The 25,901-nt window shown below is 37.3% G+C and overlaps 1 protein-coding gene across 3 annotated transcripts in view; it reads right to left on the bottom strand.

Moving 5' to 3' along the window:
• Positions 1-24,873, bottom strand: part of Zdbf2 (zinc finger DBF-type containing 2) — a 40,858-nt gene extending 15,985 nt beyond the window's left edge. Inside the window, exons 1-5 of one of the 3 annotated variants that reach the window (XM_021173295.3) lie at positions 24,639-24,873; positions 22,868-22,952; positions 20,058-20,110; positions 17,135-17,245; positions 3,545-3,675 (exon numbers count right to left, since the gene is read on the bottom strand). In XM_021173295.3, coding sequence (XP_021028954.1) covers positions 3,545-3,675; positions 17,135-17,194 — 191 coding nt within the window. In that variant the 5' untranslated portion in view covers positions 17,195-17,245; positions 20,058-20,110; positions 22,868-22,952; positions 24,639-24,873. Of the gene's footprint in view, positions 1-3,544; positions 3,676-7,704; positions 7,811-13,144; positions 13,250-17,134; positions 17,246-20,057; positions 20,111-22,867; positions 22,953-24,638 lie in introns of those variants that run through there. The other 2 variants (XM_021173303.3, XM_021173329.3) reach the window with 2 other exon arrangements.
• Between the last annotated feature and the right edge of the window lie 1,028 nt (positions 24,874-25,901).

Here is a 25,901-nt window from a genome sequence, read left to right as displayed (position 1 = left end):
CCTCAGTATAGGGGAACGCCAGGGCCAAGAAGTGGGAGTGGGGAAGTGGGTGGGGGAGCGTGTGGGGGACTTTTGGGATAGCATTGGAAATGTAAATGAAATAAATACCTAATAAAAAAAATTGAAAAAAAAATGTCAGTGAAAGGCATTACTTGGTATTCTAACTAAAGGAGCTTAGCAGTTTTTTTTTTTTTTTAAAAAACATCACCAGCAATTAAATATGTTGACACCATGTTCTCTAAAAGATACAATCTCTGTTCTGAGGTTATTACTGCCAAAAATGGATACATCCATTTAATCATGAGGAAACATCAGACAGGCCTAAATTGGGATGCTTTCCATAAAATAAATGGTCACTACTCCTAAAAAAGAGTCCCAGTCTTTTGTTTGGCTGTTTGGTTGGTTTGTTTTTTGTGGTTTTCTTTGAGACAGAATTTCTCTATGTGATATCCCTGGCTGACCTTGAACTCACTCTGTAGACCAGGCTGGTCTTGAACTCAAAGATCTACCTGCTTCTGACTCCCCGAGTGCGAGGAGGATTAAAGGTGTGAACCACCACCACCTGCCTAAGTGTTACAGTCTTAATAAGTAAACAAATAATAATGACGGGATAGAGCTGAAGGGAGAGTAAGGAAATAGGACACTCAATGCAGTGTGTGAGCTTGGATGACAAAAGGTGACATTCTATAAACACAGCTCCTATTTTAGAAAACTGCACTGTGCTTGTTTTTAGATTCCATAGTCAGGGTGAGAGTTTCTTCTATCAGTTTTCCACGGTTTTCAGTAAACCTGGTATATTATCCTAAAATAAAAAGTTTTTTTTAAAAGACAGTGGTTCTATGCCTTACTAATGCTGTGGCCCTTTAATACAGTTCCTCATCTTGTGATGACCCCTGATCATAAAATTATTTTGTTGCTACTTCATAACTGTAATTTTGTTACTGTTATGAACCATAGTGTAAATATCTGTATTTTCCAATGACCTGTTAGCCAACCGCTGTGAAAGGGCCATTTGACTCCCAATGGGGTCCTGAACCACAGGTTGAAAACTGCTGCTCTATAATAACCTGTACACTCTAGCCTACAAGTTCAAATCCTGTGAAAATAAACTACAGAAATGGTTACTAAGGTGGTTTGAACAAAAAAGTCCCCCACCTCCCTTACAGGCTCATATGTTTGAATAACTAGTCCCCAGCTGGTAGACCTGTTTGGAAAGGATTAAGAGGTGTGGCCTAACTGGAGAAAGTGTGTCACTGGGATGGGCTTTGAGGCTTCAAAAACCCACACCATTCCCAGTTAGACTGCCCACTGTCCCCCACCCTCTCTGACGCTTGTGGATCAGATGTCCACTCTCGGATACTAGCTCCAGCAGCACCATGCCTGCCTGTTGTCATGATCCCTGCCATGATGCCATGATAGTCTGGACTCTAGGCCTCAGGAACTGATAGTCCTAAGATAAATGATTTCTTTTCTAAGGGTCATAGTGTCTTATCACAGAAATTGAAAAGTAAGAAAGACAGTTGCACAAGTGTATTTGTTAAAGAAATGATTATGAGGTTTCAAAATCAAAGTCTTGTGTATGATCCCATGGTGAGTCTAATCTCATCTTTCTACCAGCTTTTATTAAGAAACAGCATTTTAGAGCCAGGTGTGGTGGCCCAGGCCTTTAATCCCTCCTTGGGAGGCAAAGGCAGGCAGATTTCTGAGTTCGAGGCCAGCCTGGTCTACAGAGTGAGTTCCAGGACAGCCAGGGCTATACAGAGAAACCTTGTCTCGAAAAAAAAAAAGAAACAGCATTTTAAGAAACATTTTCCCATTAAAATATTTCCAACTTTTCTAAATTCTAGGTTAGTACCTTGCAAAGCATGAGTTTCCTTTCCCACCACTGGAATGTACCTCAGCTAATTCTGCATAGATATGTTCCCACTTGGCTTATCTTGTAGGCTTGTTATAATCTGATTCTTAAAAACCTAGAACATTAACTATTAACTCTTAAAATGTCATCAAGTGTTTCTTTTTATTAAAATAACCAAAACAAGTTGACTGGTAGGGGGTTATTGAAGGCCAAAATGATGGCTTGAAGGGTAAAGATGTCTTGTCACCAAGCCTGTGTGTGATTCCCAAACCATGGCCAGCATTGACAGAGAAAGCCAGCCCCTGTGAGCTGTCCTCTCACTCCCACATAGACACACGACATACAAGACAACAAGATACTGACAGGACTGAGAAACCACTCAATCCAGTGTTTCTTCCACTTATTCAGCACACAGTTCCACCAGGATTGAATCGACTCAGATTTCTACTGTAATATCTTGTCCTATTATCACCTAGCTTTTGTTACTAATCTTTCAAAACATTTTGCTCCACCTCCACCCAGTATTTAACTCTGTTACACACCTAAAAAAAAACCTTAATGACACATTATTACTTATCATCCTAAGGCATTTACTCAGGAAAAAGCACAGTTATATCTATCTTTTCTGTAGTAGATTTTTATTAGTGGGGCTGAAGATTGAGGACAGGGATTCATTCACTGACGGGGAAGCAAGCACTCTACAACTCAGCTACCCTTCCAGGCCTATAGTAAAATGTCATATAAACAACTAAGGTGGAGAAATGGCTCAGCAGTTGAGAGTACTTGCTGCATAGTCATGAGGACCGAAGTTTGGATCCCAACAGCCATATAACGAGCGAGGCATTCTGAACATGCCTATAAAAGTAGCTCAGAGGTAGGTAAAAAGCAGGGGACATCACTGAGACTTGCTGGCTTCCAGCTTAGCCCCAGAAAACACTAACCTCTGCACTAAGCATGCAAGTTTACATGCACACACATATACAAGCATATGCACACACATATACACAAATCAATCTTTAAAAATTAAAAATATTTATTCTTATATGTATATAAGTGTTTTGCCTGTATGTATGTATGCCACATGCATGCCTACAGAAGTTTCAAGAGGTTGTCAGATCCCCTGGATTTATTGTGAGCCAATATGTGGGTGTTGGAAACTGAACCCAAGTCCTCTAACAAGAGCAAATGCTCTTAACTGTTTAACCATCACTCCAGTACCCCACATACAAATAAATCTTTAAAGAAATAAGTACAATAAATAATTTAAAATGGAAGTTAATAGATAAATTTTCATTTTAGGACTCGGAAAGTGCTAACTCTTCTCCTGGCCCTAAATCAAAATTTCATCTGGTTAACTTTCATTTCCAATGATTCATTTTTATTGGTTAAATAAGACAGTTCACTACACACCTGGGAGTGCATCCACGGTAAAGCATTTGCCTGGCATGGTTGAGCCCTTAGGTTCAATCCCCAGTTCCATAAACACAGAACTATTTTGTACATCATATTTTTAAAATTCAAATACAGCCTTTAAATGCTAGGTAGGTATGGAGAAACTGACAGTTTGAAGCCAGTCTGGGCTACAAAGCATTTACAGGCAAGACCAGTCCTGGGATACACATCAAGATGATAAAGGTGGGTGGAATATACCACTGACAGAGATATTAAGATTCCACTGAACTATCTTACCTGCTGTCTTGGTAATTGTATGGGTGGTGTCGCAGAACATCCTGCAAAAAGCGTTCCATCAGAGTGTTATTGGTAGCTGTCCGACGTCTGCTCTGTCTGGTCAGGCTTCTGTGCTGAGAACTAAACAAGTGCTATAAAGAGAAACCAGTAGGAATTTTAAATGAGTAATGTTATTCATGGTAACACAAGATGGACTCATGAATGTATTCCTTGTAGAAATATAAGTTGATAGTCTTTCCATACATCACCTCTACTATATGCATCTAAAACCATTAAAGTATGTCTTCTTTAAATATAGTTGTTATATTTCTCTAAATACATTCCTAAGGATGACATCAAAAGGTTGTTTATCATACCATATAGCAAAAAGCCTGGAAGCTCCACAACAATAACCTTACATTACAATGTATGCTACAATGGAATACCATGCAGCTACCTAAAATAATAAACCCTAATAACATACTATGTGTTAAGAGAAAATTATGGAATCAACAATCATACATATGGCCCTATCTCAAACTAGTTTTAAAATTATACAGACAAGTAAATGGAAGAAAATGTGTTAAAATCTTAAAAGTACACTTTTAAGTGATATACTTATGGATTATTTTTTATTTTTCTTAAAATGTTTGTATTTTCCAGTAAGTGTTTTTACAAATTAAAAAAAAAAAAAACTGTGAAAAGAGAGAACAGGGTTGGATTGTGGCATTAAAAAAGAACAAAGATTAACTCACACACACACAAAAAAAAAAACGTTCATTTCTTTTTCTTCAGTGATTAAGAAGAATCCTGCCTTAGCAGAATATTAGTGTAAGCATATTAAAGTCTTGAGCTTTAGCACAGATACTAGTATTCGTAGACTGGCAATGGGATAAGGAGGAATCTAACGAGGGGAAATGTACCATATGCCACACACAGGGCTATTCATTCTATCTCAAAAGCTCCCTGCATTTTCACTCGGCAAGAATAGTGTCCTCTTTTGATACAAAGAGAGTGGGACACAAACAAACAAACAAACAAACAAACTAAAGCAAACCGCCTTAAGTTCTGTTACCCAGCAAACAGCAAAGCCAGGATTTGAATGTGAGGCAAACTATAGTTTATGTGCTTTTTTCAATTAGCTAATATAAATGGTATATTAATCATATATGTTCTTTTTTTTTTGGTTTTTCGAGAAAAATAGTTTAAAAATTGTGTTTTAATATATCATAGTTAAGATATTATTTAAAAACAAAAAACAAAAAGCAAAAAACACATGTTGCTAGCTCCTGACCACTGACCCTTGAAATTATTTCCTCTTTTGACATGAGAATTTTTCTGCAATGTTACCTTAGCCCCAAGCTCAGTTAAGTATAACAGTCTCAAATCCTTTGCTATAAACTCCCCCACTGTCCAGTGCCATCACCAGAGTAGACTGCTGGTAATAAAACACAGTGTACATTGAGCCAAAAGACTGAACTAAAATCCAACCTTGTCCTCTCTCTGCTAAGGCAAAGAGAAAAAGAGCAATGGGAATGAACCATTCCATTCCAGAACCAACTGCATATGCTGCAGGGGCCACCACATTATACACGCCCCACAGGGCTTTCTTAAAAAATTTTCAACATATGTGTCACATAAAACACACAAAACATTTGTATGTAGCCCACTAAGCCATCGAAGAATAAACACATCCATAACCATCTATCCATGAATATAAGTACCTAGAAATCCCTTTACTGCCCCCATACCAATCTAATACCTCTTCCCTCTTCCCCCAGTGTAACTATAACCCTGATTTCCAATACTAAGTTTTGAAACGCTCTACAAATATGACACCACACAATATGTATTCTTTTGCACTAAGCACCTCTCATTCAACACTGCATTTATGAAACTACTCAATAGTTAACTGTATTGTGTTCACCCTCACATACATCTGTACTCTATTGTATGAATCTATGCTATTTTACACATTGATAAATTTTAGGGTTTTGTTTTTTCAGCATTTAGGCATTACAAATCATAATGCTGCAAAGACCCTTGCTATTTGTCTGGTATGACAGCACATTTGGGGAGTTATATTATTAGATGTAGACCTTCTGTGTGATATAGTACATGTGTGTTCATCTTCAGTACCTAGTCTTCCAAAGTGGTTGGATCGATGTAGGCCGCAATCAACAGTTTATCTTTGTATTGCTCTACTTTATTATCAACAGTTGGTATTCTGTTTTTTACATTTTAGCTATTGTGGACTGTGTTCACATTGAACACATTGTGGAATGTGTTCAGTATCAAATATTGTGCCCTTAATCCACAAATTTGATGATCATTTTTACTGGCCATCCAGATCATCTCCTTAATTATGGGTCCATTTAAATTTTTTCCTGATTTTTTTTTCAAGACAGGGTCTTCATCATACACTCCAGGCTAGCTTTGAACTGGGATTCCTTCTACCTCTGTCTCCAGAATGTTTGGTTTCAAGCATGTGCCACCATACCAGCTCCTCTTCCTGTTTTTCAAATAGATATCTTCTTCGTTATCTTATAGAATTTATTTATTCTGGACACAGTTTCTGCATTCAATTATGTATGTTTCAAACATCATCTTCATTTCTGTAGCTCATCTTCTCACTTTCTTAATTTACTGTTTTCATAATTTCACTGCAGCCCAGAACAGTTTTTTTTTCAGTGCTTCTTGTTAGCCGAAAGCTCTTCCTTGTACGAACTTTCTCCTGTCTGTTATTAGTTCCTTTATTATATTACCTACAACATTCACATCTTGGAATGATTTTTACGTACAGAATCGTTTTTCCCAGCGAGGTGCTCACTTGACACCATAGCATCTACTAGACAAAGTCTTGTTGCTTGCTGCTCTGCAGTGTCACCTATGTCACAGCTCAGATACACACATTTATCTGCCACTGGAGTGTGTTCCTATGCTCTAACTTTGCCCCAAGCCTCCCTTAGTAAAGGTGAGGAAGAGTAGTTATCTAGAGGGATACACCTCATTCAGGTCTTCTTTAACATCATCTAGTTCTCTTTTTTATTTCCATACTTATAATGGCTTAATTTTCACTGTAATGTAAGGGATTTTCACTAGAATTTCATTGGATAAATATAATTTGGGAAAACTGGACATTTTTAATATTGACTCTTTCAATCTATAAAAATATTAAGTCCCTTTCCTGTCCATTGCTGGGGATTGAACCCAGGATCTAAAAAAGCATGCTAAGTAGACATGCTATCACTGAGCTAAATCCTCAGCCTTCAGTGTTCACAGATTATAGATGAAGGTTTTATACATATTTATTATAATTATTTAATAGAATGATATTTTTTTGCTATTATGAATGGTATATTTAAATTTCATTTTCTGCAGAGTATTTGCATATTGAAATAAGACTTTTTTTATTGGTCCAACCACCTTAGGGTTTTTTGTTTTTCTTTTTTAGCCAAAGGATCCAAATGGTGCCCAGGCTAATCTCAAATGCCCAACAGAACCAAATGATCAATCTGACTTGAGCCTCCTCAGTATCTGGGTCGACAGGCATGCACCACCACACCTGGTTCCAACACACTTTTAAACTCACTCATTAATTCTAATGGTTGATCTATTTTTGGTTTTCTAGCCATCATCACGTTATGATAATTACCTTTTATCTTCTTACCCAATTATCTTCATCATTTTATCTTTTAATTTCTTACTTTTGTGGACAGGGCCTCCCATAAAGTAGCAAATATAGTTTTATCTTTCCTTTTTTGAGTTATTGAGGTGTCCCAGTTTCATATACAGCAGGCAAGTACTCTATCATGGAAGTAAACGCGCACACACACAGTCATTGAACATATTTTTAATTCAAGCAGTAAGTCTATTTTTACTTGAGAATACTCAGTAGTCTGTTATTTAATATTCTTATGGGTATTTTCTCTCTTCTTTCTTCCTCTGCTTTATTATTCTAATTTCCACCATTTTGTTAGCTTAGTATTATAGACGTTCTTCCTAGTCTGCTAGTAGGAATGAATGACAAATCTGAACTATCAAAATCTAAATATTACTCCCTACTTTATTCTCTCCTTAAACAATGTAAGATCCTTAGAAATTAACTCCACTTACTACCCTCCCAACCTACATCGCTGATAATCCCACAAGCATGATTTATTCATTGCCTACATATTTACCTGTCCATTGTTCTTCATTACTTCCTGATAGCTCTGAGCTTCCATCTGGAATCATTTTCCTTCTGCCTGAAGAACTCCTTTTAGTTTTTCCTTTAGTGAGGGTCTGCTGGTGACAAATTCCCTTAATTTTTGTTTCCTGAAAATATTTTTATTTTACCTTACGTTGAAAAGTTATACTTATTGAGTAGAGAATTCTAGGTTGGCAGTTGTTTTCTTTCTTTTGGCTCCCATTGTTTTCTATTTAATACTCCACTAGATCTAGGCCCCATACTTCTTCACTGCCTTAGTAGTTTTCCAAAGCCTTGAAACATATATATATTTTCCAAGCTTTCAACATCAGTATAAATTATCCTGGCTGTCATCAACAGAATCTTTTTAAATGCCAATTTAGTACAAGAGTGTCCAAATGAATAAAAATTATTTTAAATATTAAGCGAAAAATAAATAAATAAAATCTCTATCGAATAGAACCTATAGCTAAAGGATGTTTTTCCGATTGCCAAAGGTTCAACAAGTCCAGTCATGTAATGAAACAATTTATCAATCATAAGTGAAAGATAAAGAGACTTCATTTATTTTCTGCCTCATGTTTATAACCAGCATTAAAAATATTTTCTTTGAAAAAGTGTAGAGGGGTTAAAAAAAATCACAACAAAAAAGTTTTTTATTACTATGAAATTAAGTGATTTCTATTAGATAAACAAGACAAATGCCACCACACAGAATTTTTACATATTATAGTTATCTTAGATATCATCTAAGATATAAAACAGTTCAGCATTTACAAAACCAGAATGTCATTATGAACTGTTCCATCTATGACACAATTACAGCCTAGACCCTGAAGAAAAACTTGAGACACTTCTTAATGACAAACCTAATCAGAAAACAGTAGCTACTACAATGAATACTTGTGTCAAAATCTCTATATATAATGGTTCAGGAAAATCAACCAGCCAACCAATCAATCAATCCACTAGCACCTTGCTCTTGAACTCCCTAGCCTCTGAACAGAAAGAAAAAAATTCAGATTCCTCAAGCCTTCTAGTACTACCACATTTTATTATGGCACCATGAGCTAATACACTTACACACTAAGAAAAAAAAAAAAAACACATAAGAGACACAGAAACGCATGGGACAAATCCTCTACCTTTTTATACTGAAACATTCAACAATCTAGGAACAGAAGATCTATACAGGTCCTCTATATAAAATACACTTATGTATCATATCTGACAGAACGAAAGCTTTCTCCCAAAGATCAGGAAAGACAAGAATATCTACTTTGATCACTTCTACTTGATATCCACTGAACTACAGAGAGAGGTTCAAGGAAAGAAAAGGAGTATCCAGACTAGAAAACTGGTGTGATTATTTTGTATATGGAAGGATCTAAAAAAATTTTAGAGCTATTAAGTTCCACAAAGTTCCATGGTGTAAGATCAATACTTTAAAGTGCTATTGTAGGCCTATATACTAGAGATAAACAATCAAAAATGAGTTTAACAAAATAGCATCAAAATACTAATAAATTTAACATAACAGTATAAAACCTGTACACTAGAAAGCCTAAGGCTAAGATGAAAGATTTTTAAGAAACATTATGTAATGAAAATATATGCTTCCTGATCACAAATTCATTTTCAGATTCAATACAATCCCTATCAGATTCTGCCTGCCTTTCTGAAGTAATCCAGTCTTAGAAAAAAGATTAAGAACAAATAAGGCCTATGACATTTAGTGTAGATGGTGCAATGAGCACATGGTGATGTTATTGGTGTTCTAAAAGATAGAAAACCTATTCAAGTTAAAACTTTCTATCTTGGAAAAGATATGGCTATTTAAAGGACCTCTGAAACTTGAACAAGAATGGTTATATACACTACAGGATGAGACCAAGAAAGGCCTTCAAAGGCTCATGTATTGAAAAGTTGGTCTTCAGTTTGGTACTATTAGAACCTTTAAGAGGTGGGAGGTCTAAAACTAGAGGTTTAGACCAGTGACTACAAAGAAAGTCCTGTAATTTTTATCTATTTCTCACATCCCAGACATTAAGTCAACAGCTTGTCTCACTACACTTTCTGCCATGCTGTGCTGTCTCACCACAAGCCCACAAGTAATACAACCTATCGATTATAGACTGAATTGTCTCCAAACAGAGCCAAAACAAAACTTTCCTCTCTGTAAGTTAATTATCTCAAGGATTTTGTTATGGTACAGAAAGATGATCTCTAAAAATAAGAGAATTCTGAAAAAAAAAAAAAAGCAACACAAAAGCATCAAATCACGTAAATGGTAATTCCAAGTAGACTAACAGAAAATTTATCAGCAGAAACCTTACAGGATAAGAAATATACAAAGTCCTGAAAAATGAAAATTAAAAAAAGGAACCAATACTATACCCAGCAAAGTTATCCTTTAGAAACGCAAGAGAAATAATAATCTTTTCAAATACAAAAAGCAGTAATTCCCTGTCACTAGATCATCCATCCCTAAAAGAAATGTCTAGTAAAGCTCTACAATAGAAGCAAAGCCAATGCTATCATAAAAAATATGCGCAAATATAAAACGCAATAGTTGTTCAGTACACAAGGGAAGAACCATAAACTGAAGTTCATCAAACCACAAAGATGAGGAAGAGAAGGAACAAAAATATGCCAAAAATTAGAAGAAAAAACACTAAAAGTGTAACAAGAGTGTATCATTACTTATCAATAATAAACTTGAATATAAACAGTCTCAAAACAAAAGGATGTAGACTGGCTCAACAGAGTTTTTTTTAAAGGCTCAATGATACACAGCTCTAAGAAACGTACTTCCCCAGTAAAGTAACACACTTTCTTTCTAGAAGTGAGGGACAGAAAAAGGCATATCATGTAAACAAAACCCAAGCAGGAATACCCACATTTGTATCAGACTAAATAGACTTGAAGTAAAAAACTGGGGAGACAAGATATAATGACAAAAGAAATCCAAAAAAAGGAAATAAATACAAACACAAATCAACAACAATATGTGTGTGTGTGTATAGATACATGTATGTATCTAAGCACACATATACACACATGCTTATATATTAGATCTAAAAGGAGATTCTAATACAGTAATGAGACTCAAAACCCCACTTCCATCAATGGAAATATCATCTACACAAAAATTAGAAACTGATATTTGATATCATAGTTTATATATTAAAGACCAAAAGGGCCAAGCAGACATTTACAGAATTCTTTCATCCAATACCAATAGGATAAGCGTTCTTTTCATCAGCCTGCGGACGGAACACTCTCAACAAATTAGAAATAAATCAGCACACGCATCTTTGATCAGAGTTGAATAAAACTAGCAAGAGTATCTTTAGAAGCTGCACAAGCACAGGAAAACTAAAAATGGTCTTAAGTAAATCAAAAGAAAATGTAAAATGTTTTAAAACAAACTGAAATTAAAACAGTACCCTACAACCTATGGAGTAAAGCAAAAACAATACAGATGGAAGTTTATAATGCATTACAGCCTACTTTTAAATAACACCACAAATCAATCACCTAAAAAAAAAAAATCAAGAAAACACCAAACCTATAGTAGCAAGAAGAAATAAATAGCAAACACAACAGAAATAGACTAAAACTTATTTTTTAAAAATGGCAAGAAATGTAGCTCAATTAAAATGTAAATGAAGAAAATATCTAATAAAAAATTAAAAAAAAAAAAGAAATGTAGCTCAGTGGTATAGCATGTGCGCACAAATTCAGGAATGAAAAAGACAGGGAATGGAAAAGAGAGAAAACACATGATCCAAATAAAATCTGAAATGAAAAGGGCAATATCACAACTGATATTTGTGATGGGACTATGATAAACAATGAAAAACCTATAAGAAATGTGTTTCTATAAACACAGCCTACAAAAATTGAACCATAACAACATACAAAAATCAACAAACTGATAACAAGACCAAATTAGTAAAATACATCACAATAAATAAAAGCCCAGGACCTGATCAATTTCGTCACATCTTTTCAGATGGATATTACTAATAAATGCAGATACAAAAATTCCCAACAAAATGATAATGAATCAAATTCAACAGCACATAAGAAATATTACAGACCATAATCAAGTGAGATTTACCTCAGGAAGACAAAAATAGCTCAATATATATAAATCAACAAGCATATTTCATCAATATAGTGAAAGATGAAAAGTGCATGATCATCTAACTATATGCAGAAGAATTTAATGAAATTAATTACTTTATGATAAAATATTTTAATTGGGTACAAAAATAATAACTCAGTAAAATAGTAAAATATGACTATCCACAATTTACATCATACTCAATGGAGAAAATATAAAATCCATTTTCTCTGAAAGCAGTAAGAAGACAAAGGCACCCATATTGACCATTCAGATTCTGTAGAATCCAATCTTAAAACAAAAAAACAAAACAACAACATATGTATAGATACTTCACCTGCATGTATTGTATGTATGCCACATGCATGCCTGGTACACACAGAAACCAGAAAAGGCTATCAGACCCCCTGAAACTATAATTACAGCCATGTAAGTGCTAAGAACCACACACAGGTCCCACAAAAGCAGCAAGCACTCAATTGCTAAGCTATTCCAGCTCCAAATGACAATTTCACTAAGGTAAAAAAAACCTAGACTCCATTAAAATATGTGTAAAACTGAAAAGCAAGTTCAATAAAGGTACAGGATATAAAATCAACAGACAAAAAGCACCAGTTTTACATATTATTTGTTAAAAGGTTACCAAGAAAGGTACCAATAACACCACCACCTAGAATATTAATTTAACCAAAGACATGAATGATTTCTAGAATGAAAGTTATAAAATATGAAAAGAATGAAACTGAGGACACATAACAAAAAAAAAAGTTCAGGTTCATGGATTGGAAAGATATAAAGTATTTTTAATAATCAACAGATTCAAGTGCAATTCATATTGGAATACCAATAGCCTTCACAAAACTACCAAAAAAACCATAAAATTCATGTAGACCCTAAAATATTCATAAGAGACATAAAAATCTTGAGCAAAATAAAGGTGGAGCCATTATAATAGCAAGTTCAAAACATAATACAAAACTATTGTAACTAAAACAGCATGACACCAGGAGTTGGGGCACCAAAGGAATGTAACAAAAGCAGTTAACCAGTCAGGGCAAAGGAAGCACCAACTAAATATTCTCTTCAGTAAACTGTGCTGGGAAACTTCACTATCTATATATAGGGAAATAAGTCTGGCATGGTGGCTTAAACCTTTAATCCCAACACAGAAGCAGGTGGACCTCTACGAATTCAAGGTCAGCCTGGTGTATGTGGTGAGTTCGGGGACCATCTCTCGATAATGATGATGATGACGGTGAATTAAACACAGGAGAACAACAACTAAACTCCAGTCACTTACTACATAAAATCCAATCCAAATGTATCATCACATGCTCTGGTGGTGAGTGAGAGCAGCCTCCAGAAGCAGCTCCTCTATTTGGATGCTTGGTCCCAGTTAGTGCAACTGTTTGGAAAGGATTACAAGGATTAGGAGTGGCCTTGTGGGGTGCGGTGGTGTGACCTTGTGAGGAGGTATGTGTCACTAGGGATAGGCACTGAGGTTTCAAAAGCCTTTTCCAGCCTCAGTCTCTCTGTCTACTGCCAAAGGATCATAATGTAAAGCTCTCAGTTACTTCTCCAGCACTATGGCTTCCTGCCACTATGCTGTGCCACTCTCTGCCATGATGGTGGTGGATGAATAACCCTCTAAAACTGTAAGCAGGCCCCAATTCAGTGTTTTCTTTTATAAGAGTTGCCTTAGTCATTGTGTCTCTTCATAGCAATAGAACAGTAACTAGGACACACTCACAAGTATAAGAAACTACTAAAAGAAAACATAAGGGACATGAATGTGCAGTGGTGCACATATGAAAGTCAGAGACTTTCTTGGGTGCCAGTTCTTCCCTTCTGCCTTGTTTTAAAACAAGATCTCTCCATATTATCTGTTCACTGCTGCACCCCATTCTCCTGCCTCTACCTCCTATTTTCCCATAGAAGCACTGATGAATACAGAAGTATTCTCCCATGTCTTGCTTACAGGGGTTCTAGAGATTCAAGCTCAGTCCTTAAGTTTTGTGTGGTATGTGTTTTACCCACCAAATTACTTCACTAGCACAGAATTTTTTAGTACTGGTTTCTGTTATTGTTATTTTTTGAGACATAGTCTCATGTATCCCTGGCTGGCCTCAAACTCATTCTGTAGCCAAGGCTGCCATTCAGTTCCTGATAGTCCTGCTTTTTATACTTCCTGACTGCTAGATTCATTCCAGAATATATAAGAGACTCAAACAACCAACAGCAAAATATAATAATTTTAAATGGACAAATAACTTGTGTAGGCATATTTAAAAGATAATATATAAAGAGCAAACCAATATTTAATATCACTAATCACTGAGGAAATATAAAGACAATAAGTATCATCTCGATCCTGTAACAAGGGCTACTAATAAAAAGATTTTAAAATAGCAAGTTCTAATGGGGATGTGACAAAGGGGGAGCACTATTGTAAAAATAATGCTAAAAAGCAGAACCATTCAGAAAACAGGACACAAGTACCTTGGAACGCTAGAAGCAGAACCTCTTATAATGGAAAATCCCACTACTGATACATATCTAAAGGAAAGAAAATCAGTATGCCAAGGCAACATCTGCATTCTTCTGTTTACTACCAAATATTCACAACAGCCAAAAAGGGGAATCAATTCAGGTGTCTACAGATGAAAGAATGGGCAGAGTGGTCAGCCAAGCTTCACAAGGATAAAAGGATGGGAAGAGGATGGTTAATGGATATAGGAGAATAGGTGAATAGTTGAAATAACTTCCACTGTTCTATGGAACAGGAACAGGAACAGGAACTTTGACTTACAACAATTAACAGTGTTTCAAAATAGCAGAGAGAATGTTCCCAGTACAAAGAAATAACAGACAAGCCAGTCATCACAATCTGATCATTCACGTTGTATACATGTGCTGAAATATCACAGTTTTCTAATAAATACAATTATTGTATGCCAGTTTAAAACATATTTTTAAAGGACTATGTTACTAGAATTACAATGCATATGTAGACCAATAGAACAACACTGAGAACAAATGAATAAACTCTTACAATTATAAGTAGTTGATTTTCAACAGATGTTTAACAATTGAATGGGAAAGACTAGCCTTGTCAGCAAGGAGTTTAGGGATTACTGGATATCACAAGCAAAAGAATGAAATTGGAATTCCTTCTTTTATAGTATACAAAAATTAATTCAAATTGAACAGAAGACCTAATTATAAAAGCAATTATGAAACTCTCAGAGGAAAATACAGGCATAAATCTTTATGTTGTTGTGTTAGGCAATCCTTCATCAAAAACAACACAAAAAAAGGTGAATGGTACATACCTACAATCTCAGTACTCAGGAAGAGAAAGAGGAAGATCCCTCAAGCCTGAGGACAGCCTGGGCTGCACAGTAAGAACTGTCTTTAATTTACAAAAGAGGAACATAAACAAATTCAATGATGCAAAGTTTAAAACTTTTTTTAGACAGGTCTCACTATGCTTTTCAAGCTGGCCTAGAACTTGCAATGTTCCTGCTTCCACCTCCTAAATTGTGGGATTACAGGCAAGCATTACCACACCTAGCAAAATTTAAAACATTTATACATCAAAGCATACTATCAATATAAGTAGAAAGACAAGTCACAGAATAGACCAAGTATGATAATCATATTATTTCATAAAGGTTTGCTAGCCAGAAGAAAGGCTTATAACTCAGCAATAAAAAAGACAAACCACCTAAAACATGGACCTAGGATCCAGGCATTTGTCCAAAGGATGTCCACAAACAGCCAATAAGCACATGAAAACATGCTCAATGACACTGGTGAATGTAAATCAAAATCACAATGAGATATCACTTCACATCCACAAAATGACTATAAATTTTTTTAAAAAGTGCTGGCAAGGATGAGGAGAAACTGGAACCCTCATGCATGGCTGGAGGTAACCTAAGAGTAGAGCCACTTTGGAAAACAGTGAGGCAGTTCCTCAAAAGCAAGGTATTATATGACCCAACAATTCCACTCCTACATATATACCCAAGAGAACTGAAGATATATGTTCACACAAAAATTATACACAAATATCCATAGCAGCAATATTCATGGTAGCCAAAAAAAGTAAAAACAACCTAAGCATCCATCAATTGTTTACGAATAAATGAAATGTGGTATTATTTTTATAATGAAATATTATTCAGCCATGAGGTAATAATACATGCTATGATATGAATGAACTTAGATGTATTATGCTAAATGAAAAGTCAGACACAAAAGGTCACATAGTATATGCTTCTATTTTGGGGAAATATCTAGAATAGTCAAATCTTTTGAAACGGAAAGTAGATTAGTGTTTGGCAGAGGTTAGAGATCCAAGGGAGTGTAGCCTGACTGTTCAATGGGTATGTGGTTTCCTTTAAAAGATGAAAATAGGACAATATATCACTTTGTGCATATACTAAAGATCTCTGATTTTCAGTTTAAAGGAGGGAGGTTTATGATAAAAGAATTACATTGCAACAAATATATATATATACATACATATATAAATAAAATAATCTCTGTTCTACCCATTAGCAGCCCAAATGATCGTTCTAAAGTATGAATTCAATAATACAATCACCTTTTCATAGTCCTGAAATGACCACCCACCTCACTGGCATAAGAGTCAATGCTCTCACCTTAACCTAGAAAAATGTATGTTTTCTGAGACAAGGTCTCACTGTATAGCCATGGCTGGCCTGGAACTCTGTAGATCAGGCTAGTCTTGAAATCACAGAGAGCAGCCTGCCTCCAGCTCTCTGTGCTGGGATTAGAAGGATACATCATTGAGTCCAGCTAACCTACTAGGTTTTACAGAATCTGTTCCTCTTCCCTTTCACCTTGTTACTTTGCACCTGTTGCTCAATCTCCACTGGAGTTACACTAGCCTCTTGATTTCCTCCATATATACATGCAAACCTGGTACTGAACTTCGTTCAAATGCCAACTAAAATGTCACTTAAAAAATATATCCCTCATTTATATGGTTACTCATTTTCTAACCATTCTACTTAACTAACAACCCCTCGTTTATATGGTTTCTTGTTTCTGTCTTACTAAAGTACACTATAACCTCCATGAAAATCAAAACTTTGGTTTTGTTCATGATCACATTCTCATACTCTTAAACTTTATCTGCAAGCCAGCAGATTCTCAACAAAATCCATTCAGTGAATGAAGAACTGAATCTAATACAATGTAAAGAAAAACTCACAACTGAGGTGCTAGAGTTATTATCATATTAGTAGGAACCTCTCACCTGTTCCAGGTTAGTATACTGCACACGACAATAGCTGCAATACCCTTGTCTTTTCTGCATCTTGATTTGTCAGCCAGTCAGTCAGGAGGCTACTGGCCTCGAACACTCAAACTGCAAAGAAATAAAAAAGCATTAAAATAATCATAATAAACAGTAATTCCTTATTACTATTAGGAAAGCAGTTCAAAATCATTTTTGTTTTTCAAGACAAGATCTCACTATATACCTTAAGCTGTCCTAGAATTCACTATATACTCTAAAACTAACCTGGAAATCACAAGCCTTCTGCTTCAACTTCCCAAATAACAAGCATTTACCAACATACCTAACTTCCACCAGTCCCACTTCTATCGGTGAGGAAAATAATACAAAGCAGGCATAAGCTACTGAGTCGATATCCGCATCAATGGAAAGAACAGCTTGCTGCCAGTTAACTGAAGACAATTAAGGTTTTTACAATTTTCTATAGCTCCAGGTTACTAAGAAATTATTCAGGATGAAATACAGCACTAGATCTCTAAAGACCATATTACTGTAAAATACAACCATTTTCCTGCATTCTTATACAAAAACTCCAGGTTATCTGAACTTGTGGTATCTAATACTCCATCTTGAGAGTTGAAGATGCCATGTGAAGTTGAATGTTTATTGCTTACTAACTATATATGTAAGAGGAATTATTAGAAAATAGTGATGATTTGAAACGGTAGGGTTTGGTTTGGCTTGAGTCTTGCTGTGTCATTTACAGCAGTCTCAATCTCATGATCTTCCTGCCTCTGCATCCTAAGTGCTGGGATTACAGACCTGGGCCTTGACATTCAGCTTTCTTTTCCCCAGACCCATTTTTTAGAAGACAACTAACAGGTGGAAGAAGCAGTATCTTTTATTTACATGTATGTGGCTCCCACTATCTGCATGTTAATTTAATCTCCACTAGCTCCACTTACACATTAATAAGTATTTGAAATTATCCAAACAGATCATTATAAACCTGCAATCTCCCATCGAGATTTAAACAGCAGTAACATCCTGGTAAAGAATGATGGCACGTGTGTTATCAGTGACTTTGGTTTATCCATGAGGCCAACTGGAAATAGGCTGGTACTAGGGCTATAAGTGAGAACCCTATTATAATTTATCAGGGTTGCTTAAAATAGCAATTAAAATGTCCTCTGAATCACCAAACTTTTCTAATAACTGTATAGGCTGCATAAGTATGGGGAATTTTTCCTACTACTACTATTTTGGAGATTTCTTGACCAATAGTTTACTAATTTTTACTCACCTAAAATTGTATGTCTTCCATAATATATCCAAATTCAAAAGCTGAATGCTAAATTCATTCCTCAAATTCTAAATTAGATTTAGAGTAAGGGCCGAGGATTCAGAACTTTAAAGATTCCCCACACTATTTAAAAAGGGGCCCCGAGTAAGACTTATGCTGCTACCCTGCAATGTGGCTCTTCTATATTTATGCTTGCTTCTAAATGAAACTCCTTGTTGCTTTGCAAAAAATAAAAAGCGCTAGCTCGCTCTTGCGCGCGCGCGCTCTCTCTCTCTCTCTCTCTCTCTCTCTCTCTCTCTCTCTCTCTCTCTCTCTCTCTCTGCCTCTTCCGTGCTTAGTTCTTTGTTTTCTTAAGTAAATTCACATTTACTCTACTAAAAGAGAGATTGATTTCCTAGATAATTTTGACACACAGCCCATTAATTTGTTGGTAATTCTCATTCATTCTCTCTCTCTCTCTCTCTCTCTCTCTCTCTCTCTCTCTCTCTCTCTCTCTCTCTCTCTCTCTCCCTCCCTCCCTCCCTCTCTCAGCTATATATACATAGTTGCAGCTAGTGTAGTTGTTGGTTTGTTAAAAGCTGTAAATAGAATTTCAAATAATCTTTTCATGTTTTAATCTAATTATTTAAATATTTGTCTGTTGGAAAATATATAACAGAATCATTTAATGTGCTGTATTTAGAGGGAAAAGTAGAAATGGTCTTCCTGTATTCTGCTGGCTACCTCTTTCAGCCCCTCCCTCATCCTCAGCTTCTTGAGCAGGGGGATTACAGGCTTGTGCGACTAAGCCCAGGTCTGTGACATTAGTACTACAATAAGCAAGAGTATTTGGCAATGTAAAAGATTTAACTATTAAAACCAATGATAAAAATGAAATTACATCCTCAAAACTAATAAAATGTGACTAGGAAAGCTTTATCAAGCTGACAGTGCATTGCCATCGCTCCTTGCCTATTATTACTCTGCACTGAGAACCTTTGCCTTTCTGATTTCCACACTTAGAAATAAATCAATTAAACCAGCACCTGAAATAATATATGTGACAATTTAACACTGCATCTTTTTCCTCATTAATTTGCCTCATTTATTAATTGGAAACCAGAGAATAAGACAAAGCTCACAGTTATATTTATACATAAGACAGTTTTTAGGCTAAGTAAATCTTAGAACATAAAACTAAACTTTGAAAATGATAACAACGAATGTTTCAACCACTTCTTGACTATCCGACTGAAACCTTCTCTGGATGAAAGGCAGAGTGAGTGCTAGCGCTCCAGCCTGTAAGCTGCAAAGGTACTGCCGCCTGCTGTCTCTGTCTTCATCCACAGGGAGTTACGAACACAGCAGAAGCACAGCGCTGAAAGTTGCTTCATTTCACATTCCAGGACCTCACCTAAAACTTCCCAAATCCAATCCCCCTGTGGTAGGAAGACAGCATATACATATTGCAGAATTAAAATAATCAAGCTGATTCTAAGTTGACCTAATTTTTATGAACTAATAAAGTTTTAATTATTAAAAGGATTTATCCAGAGTCTAGAATTATACTGCTTTGCATAAGTCAGTAGGTCTTTTTCTATTTTTTAAAATTCTATTAGAACCTGACTGGCAACTTGTTTTTAAAGTAATGAGCCCTACCTTGAGCAGAAAAGGGCAAGTATCTCATCATCTGCATTAGTCTTGACAAGCATCTGTAAATTAAAATAAAACAACTTTTTAGACAATAATTCTCACATCGATAGCTGACTATACAAGCAACCCCTAGTCATACTGTCATTTTAAAAGTAACACAATTATTTCCAGTAACAGAAGAAAATATTAAATCTTGAACACAAAGCACTTACATACTACCATTCATTGACTATCACAACATAACCTCCCTAATAAGTGTTGTAGCGAATGTCTGCGGGCCCAGCAAACCCCCATGCCCTTGGAGCTCTGGCCTCCAGGAACAACAGCTGTAAAAGAAGATGAGGCACACCCGTGCCTCAGCACAGTAGGAGAAACAAAAACTGCCTAAAACCAAAATATGCTTCTGGAGAAATCTCAAAGGAAAATACACATGTGAAACCAAGTTTGGGTACAGGACCCAACTCTCAGCTACCATATTAGTTTTATCGAAAAATACTATCACGTTTTATTTTCCATCTGTATCAGTGAAGAATTAAGCAAAGTGATCGAGTTTTTAAATTTCTTATAATTATGGGTCAGGCGTTGGCCTGTGCCCAGGACCACTTGTAAAGAAAAATGCCAACACTTAGTTTCAAAAGAACCGATAGGACCATTTCTTACTCAAAGTATATGTTATCAGGTACCTGCCTGGTACAGAAACTCTGTCCTAGGAGCTTTAAGACAAACACAAGGTCTCCTGCCACCAAGGAGTGTAAAATGGAACTGGAAAATCAATGCCCAAGTGTGAAGTGGTATCTGAGAACTGACTAAATAAAAATAGTAAGCATGAGGCAGAGAGTAAAGCGGGTGGGAGAGCCCTTGCCTAGCGGGCAGGCGGCCTGGACTAGAGCCACTGCTGCCAATAATAAAAATGTAAGAATGACTTTAACTATCAACATCAGCTTGGAAATCCAATGGCCAGGGGCAGGAATGCCGGTATAGGGTTTTGTTTTTCGTTTTTGTTTTTTTTGTTTTTTTGTTTTTTGGGGTTTTTTTTGTTTGTTTTTGTTTTTTACCAAATTTTGGAAATGAGTAGAATTTCTTACAATAACGTTAGGAAAACATAGTCCAAGTAGCAAACAAAAGAGGTATAAAAAAATAAAAGGTACTAAATAAGTACATTTGAAGACAGTAAATTAGTAACTTCTGCTGAATCAAAGGCTTGATTTGAGAATTTAAGGGGCAGCAAAACAGAAAAAGTAGGTTGGGGTTTGACATGACAATATTTCAAAAGCCAACCAAAAAAAGAATTTAGAGTAGGAATTTCTTTACAAGAGGTATATTAGTGATTTTTTTAAAAAATTATAAAAGAACAATTCACATTAGTTTTCACTTTAATGACCATTTTAATACAAAAGACATTTCGTTACACAATTGTAAAAACACGTAAGTAAAGAATATAAACTGCAATTCTTTCTTACCATTTGTCACACAGCTCAGAAAGGAAATGATATTGGACATTCTATGCGATCATCCTCTGCTTTTGTTTAAATACACGTGATAAGCACCTTTCCACACCGTTACATATAATTCCAAAATGGAATATTTAAAGGCTGTTTAGTGTTTCAGTTTATTTGTGCAAGACAAAAATCTCTCTTTATCCAACAAAATAAAAGCAAGTAGTTGGTAGCCAATAATTTAAAAAATACTTACATATATAATCATAATATTTTAATTTAAAATGTATAATATATATCAATTGAAAATTAGGTTAGGTTTGTTTTGTTTTGTTTTGTTTTTTGCTTGGATGTTTGAAGAGGTTTTGTCGGTTTCTTTCTTTCTTTCTGTGGACAAATTAACGTATTCAAGACATATTTTTCCCCCAGATTCTATGATTCACTCTCAGAAAGTCTCCCGTTCACTGCTGTAGAACAGGACAAGAGCCTAAGTCCATTTTCAAATCCAAGAGCAGAATTATGATTGTTTTCCATTTTTCCCAATCTCTTACAGACGTCATACCCAGTTATACATTTTGAAAGAAAAGCCTTTTTTTGTCCAAAACACTCCATTTATTTTCTATAAGAATTCTAATACTATTTGTTAATGACAATGTTCACACTCCTCATTTCACTGGTTTTTGTAACATCTAAAAATGTACAAGCCAATCTAGGGCAGTGAATAGAGATATATGAATTACCTAGAAGGCTTCTGCTTTTTTAAAAATATTTTTTATTAGGTATTTTCCTTTTTTTTTTTTAATCTTTTTCAGGCACTAAGGACAGAACCCAGCGCCTTGCATACTAGACAAGTGCTCTACCACTGAGCTAAATTCCCAACCCCTAAAAAATTTTTCTTGCACATCTGTGCAAGAGATAAACCAATAATATTGTTGAATGGTTTGGAATTATATTGTCTTTCAACTGACTATGTCATTCTAATGAAAGCTAGCAAAATTCGGAATCCTCATAGGAAATATTTCTCAACTGCCTGACAAAAGACATCAACTTAATAAAAAAAAATAATAAGTAAGAAAAGTCAATAGAAGGATATGTTTTTACATAAAACTCTCAAGGCTGGTTGAGGTGGTGCACACCTACAATCCCTGCATTTGGAAAACTGACACAAGAGGCTCATGAATTCATAGGCTGCCTGGACCTAAAAAAATACATTAAAAAGTTAAACTACAACAAACAAAACCCCGAAATCTAAATTACCTGTCTACCAGTAGGAAATATGAGAAGCAATCATAATCATAACAATGGCCAAGCCATATGTTTAAAAAGACCATTTTAATTCAGTGTCAGTTCCTTCATATAACACTATCAACTAATTTTCACCTTTGCTTTTTTTTTTCCTTTTGGGTTATCCATGCTATGCTGGTTTCCCGATGGCGACAAGCATCCTGGACACTTCCATTGGGTCCTAATAAAATAATAATAGCTAACCGTGAGCACTTAATCTAAGCCAGGCATGCTGTCAACTGCTTCAAATGCATTATCTTATCAAAAGATAGGAGGCAACCCGAGGTTTAGAATAAGGAAGGATATTGTTCCAGGTCTCACACCAAACACAGGGTGGCCGGTCAAACTCAGCAAATGGTGCTTCCGTTCCTTAACATCTAACATCTAGACATTTTTAATAGAAATAATTTATAATAATTTTTAGAAAAAAATGTTTTAATATTAGGTGACAGCAAATAATTAGCAACCAAATTTGGTACACTATACAATTATCACTACTCTGAAAACAAAAAAGGATAAAATTAACATTTAGTTTAATTTCATCATTTATACCTTTTGAGTGTTGAAAGTACTTTGGTGACTTTAAGGTTATTTAGCATGAGACCATAGGAAGCAATAACATTTTTATATTACAACCCAATGCTCGAGAGTGCGCGCGTACCCACACATGCACACACACACACACACACACACACACACACACACACGCAGTTTTTAAAGGTTTCACAAAACAATACCCTAGCTGTATACATTCTGGCATTTTCTGTTATCTTAATTCATTTTTTAATGTTAGTCATGAATAACTACATCAGTCTCTCAATTGACCAACCGGAATGAAAAACAGTGCCCCAAATTATTAGGAAGAGTAAACAATATGTTATAGAAACCGGTTGCTACCCTGATTTCAGCTTTCTTCCAGCCAATGGGCTGGCTACTGCAGTGATACGTAATCAAATATCCAACGAGTTTCTAGCTAGCATTTTACGCTTTGGTTTCAGACCATACAGAAAAAAAAGTCCTCGATGTATTAAGTGAAAAGAACGAAAAATAAACACCCACGCTTATGTAAAACACTCATATGAAGCAAGTACATGAACGTATACATTCTCAAAAAGAAGGGGCTGATAATCTGAAATTGTTAATGGACTCTCTTCAGTGGATGCGATTTGCTACGGGCTTTCTCCGTGCCCCTCGCCGCCCCTCGAAGCATATAACTGCAGCAAAAACAAATACACGTATTTTTTAAAAACAGTATCATTTGGGGACGAAAACCGTTTTTAGTGCCTTGCGACCTGCATCTTTTCCTTTTCTTTCCCGAGCTACCCATAACTGTCGTCAGAAAACCGTAGAACCTGGAAAGGGCCTTCTTGGGAGCAAGTAAAGACGACGATGGCGTCTCTGACCAGCTCTACACAACTGTTGCACGACGGCAGCAAAGCGATCGGTAACACGCACACACTCACACGACCCAGCATCGACGGTCCCCAGCAAAACTTCGCGGCGGGGAAGGCCCGGGACCGAGCGCGCAGGCAACACGGTGAAGGGGGTGTGTGGACAGGTGGCGCCGAATGCCTCGCGCGGCCCGGTCCGCCCGCCGCCCGCCGCCCGCCGCCCGCCGCCCGCCGCCCGCCGCCCGCCGCCCGCCGCCCGCCGCCCGCCCTGGCCTCTCCCGCGTCCCTGCCGCCACCGGGGCTCACCTCCTCCCTCCGCCGTGCCCCGCAGCCGCCCCGGGGCTGCGCGCCTTGGGGCCGCCCGAGTCCGTCGCGGCGAGCGCGGGAGCCCGGACGAGCAGTCCACGCTGCCCCCGGGCAGGAAGCGGGTTTCCCGGCCCGCACACCGCCACTGCCCGGCCCGCCACAGCACTCACCTCCGTGGATGCCGCCTGCTCTCCTTCCGGGCCGCTGCGGGCCGCGGCCGGCCTGGGCGCGCTGCCCGCCGCTTGGGTTCCGCCGCGCCGCGAGGACCCCCGAAACGTCCCGAAGCCGCCGGGCCCCGGGCCACGCCCGCCCGGAACGGATGAGCGGAGCTGAGCGGAGCGCGTGTCGCTCGACGCGGGCTCCGAGTCGCGACTGGGCTCGGGCTGGCACGGGCTGGCCAAGGCACCGCAGCCCCACTGCAGCTCTGACGTCAGCGAAGGTGCGAACACTGGGCCCCTTCTGACGCACGGCCCGGCGCCGCCCCCGGCCCCCGCGCCAGCCCCCGCCGCTGCGAGCCCCTTCCTCCCGCTCTTAAAGCGCACACTTCCTGCAGGCGCCGCCCCACGCGCCCCCCGCCCGAATCAGAGCTTGGGGTTTGGGGCTTGGGACCGGGACCCAGAGCCAAGCTTCAGCTTTTGGTGAAGTTAAGTCCCAAGTGACCAGATGAAAAATGGCTCGCGAAGCAACATGTGAATTCCGGCAAGGAGAATGGCGTTCAAGGGGTTAAAGAAGAGCTTGGTTGCCCAGAGTCTGCAGTGAGGTGCCTCAACCAAAAGCTGTTTTTCAAAGACCCGTTTGCTCAGGGCTAGACACTGTTTTAAGGTTGCTATCTCGTTCTGCGGTTCTGCGTTTCACTGCTGAAGAGTAACTGTAAAATGAATCCAATGAGCCCCCTTTAACAAAAGGGGAGACCCGGGTTCCTTTAAAGAGACAAGGTATTCAGACTTCTAATAAGCACAAGAAAGGGTTACGAAAATTAACAAATATCGGTTTGCCCTCAAGTACATCCACTGCCCTGTCTTCTACAAAAGCAGTAGTGAGCAAAAACCAAGTGCTGTGGGGAGACACAAAGCTAAATCAGTTACTACTGAGTATGTACTAAGAGTCTGTGATGAAGAAAATAATCATTACCTAAAATAAGAACAGCCTCACACACAAATCCTTTTCTTTTGCAGACAGGGTGTTCACTAAGTAGCCTAGGTTGGTCTCAAACTCTTAATTCTCTTGCTTTGCCCTCCTGAGTGCTTAAAGTACAAGTACTGCTCAAGGCTAGGGAGCTATGCTTTATGTAAAAGTATTTTCATGGTGGCTTTAGGAGCTGTTGGCACGGCCTTTCTGGAGACTCATCCCAGCCACTCAACACACAACACACTCCAGCCAAACCCTGATGTATATATTCCCAATCTCTAGATTTCTTGTAAAACACCAAAAAT

The sequence above is a fragment of the Mus caroli genome, unplaced genomic scaffold (assembly GCF_978045245.1).
Source record: "Mus caroli unplaced genomic scaffold, Mus_caroli_1 scaffold_1, whole genome shotgun sequence".
NCBI lineage: Eukaryota > Metazoa > Chordata > Mammalia > Rodentia > Muridae > Mus > Mus caroli.
Note: the sequence above shows the minus strand (reverse complement) of the source record. Positions and strands in the feature narration are given on the sequence as shown.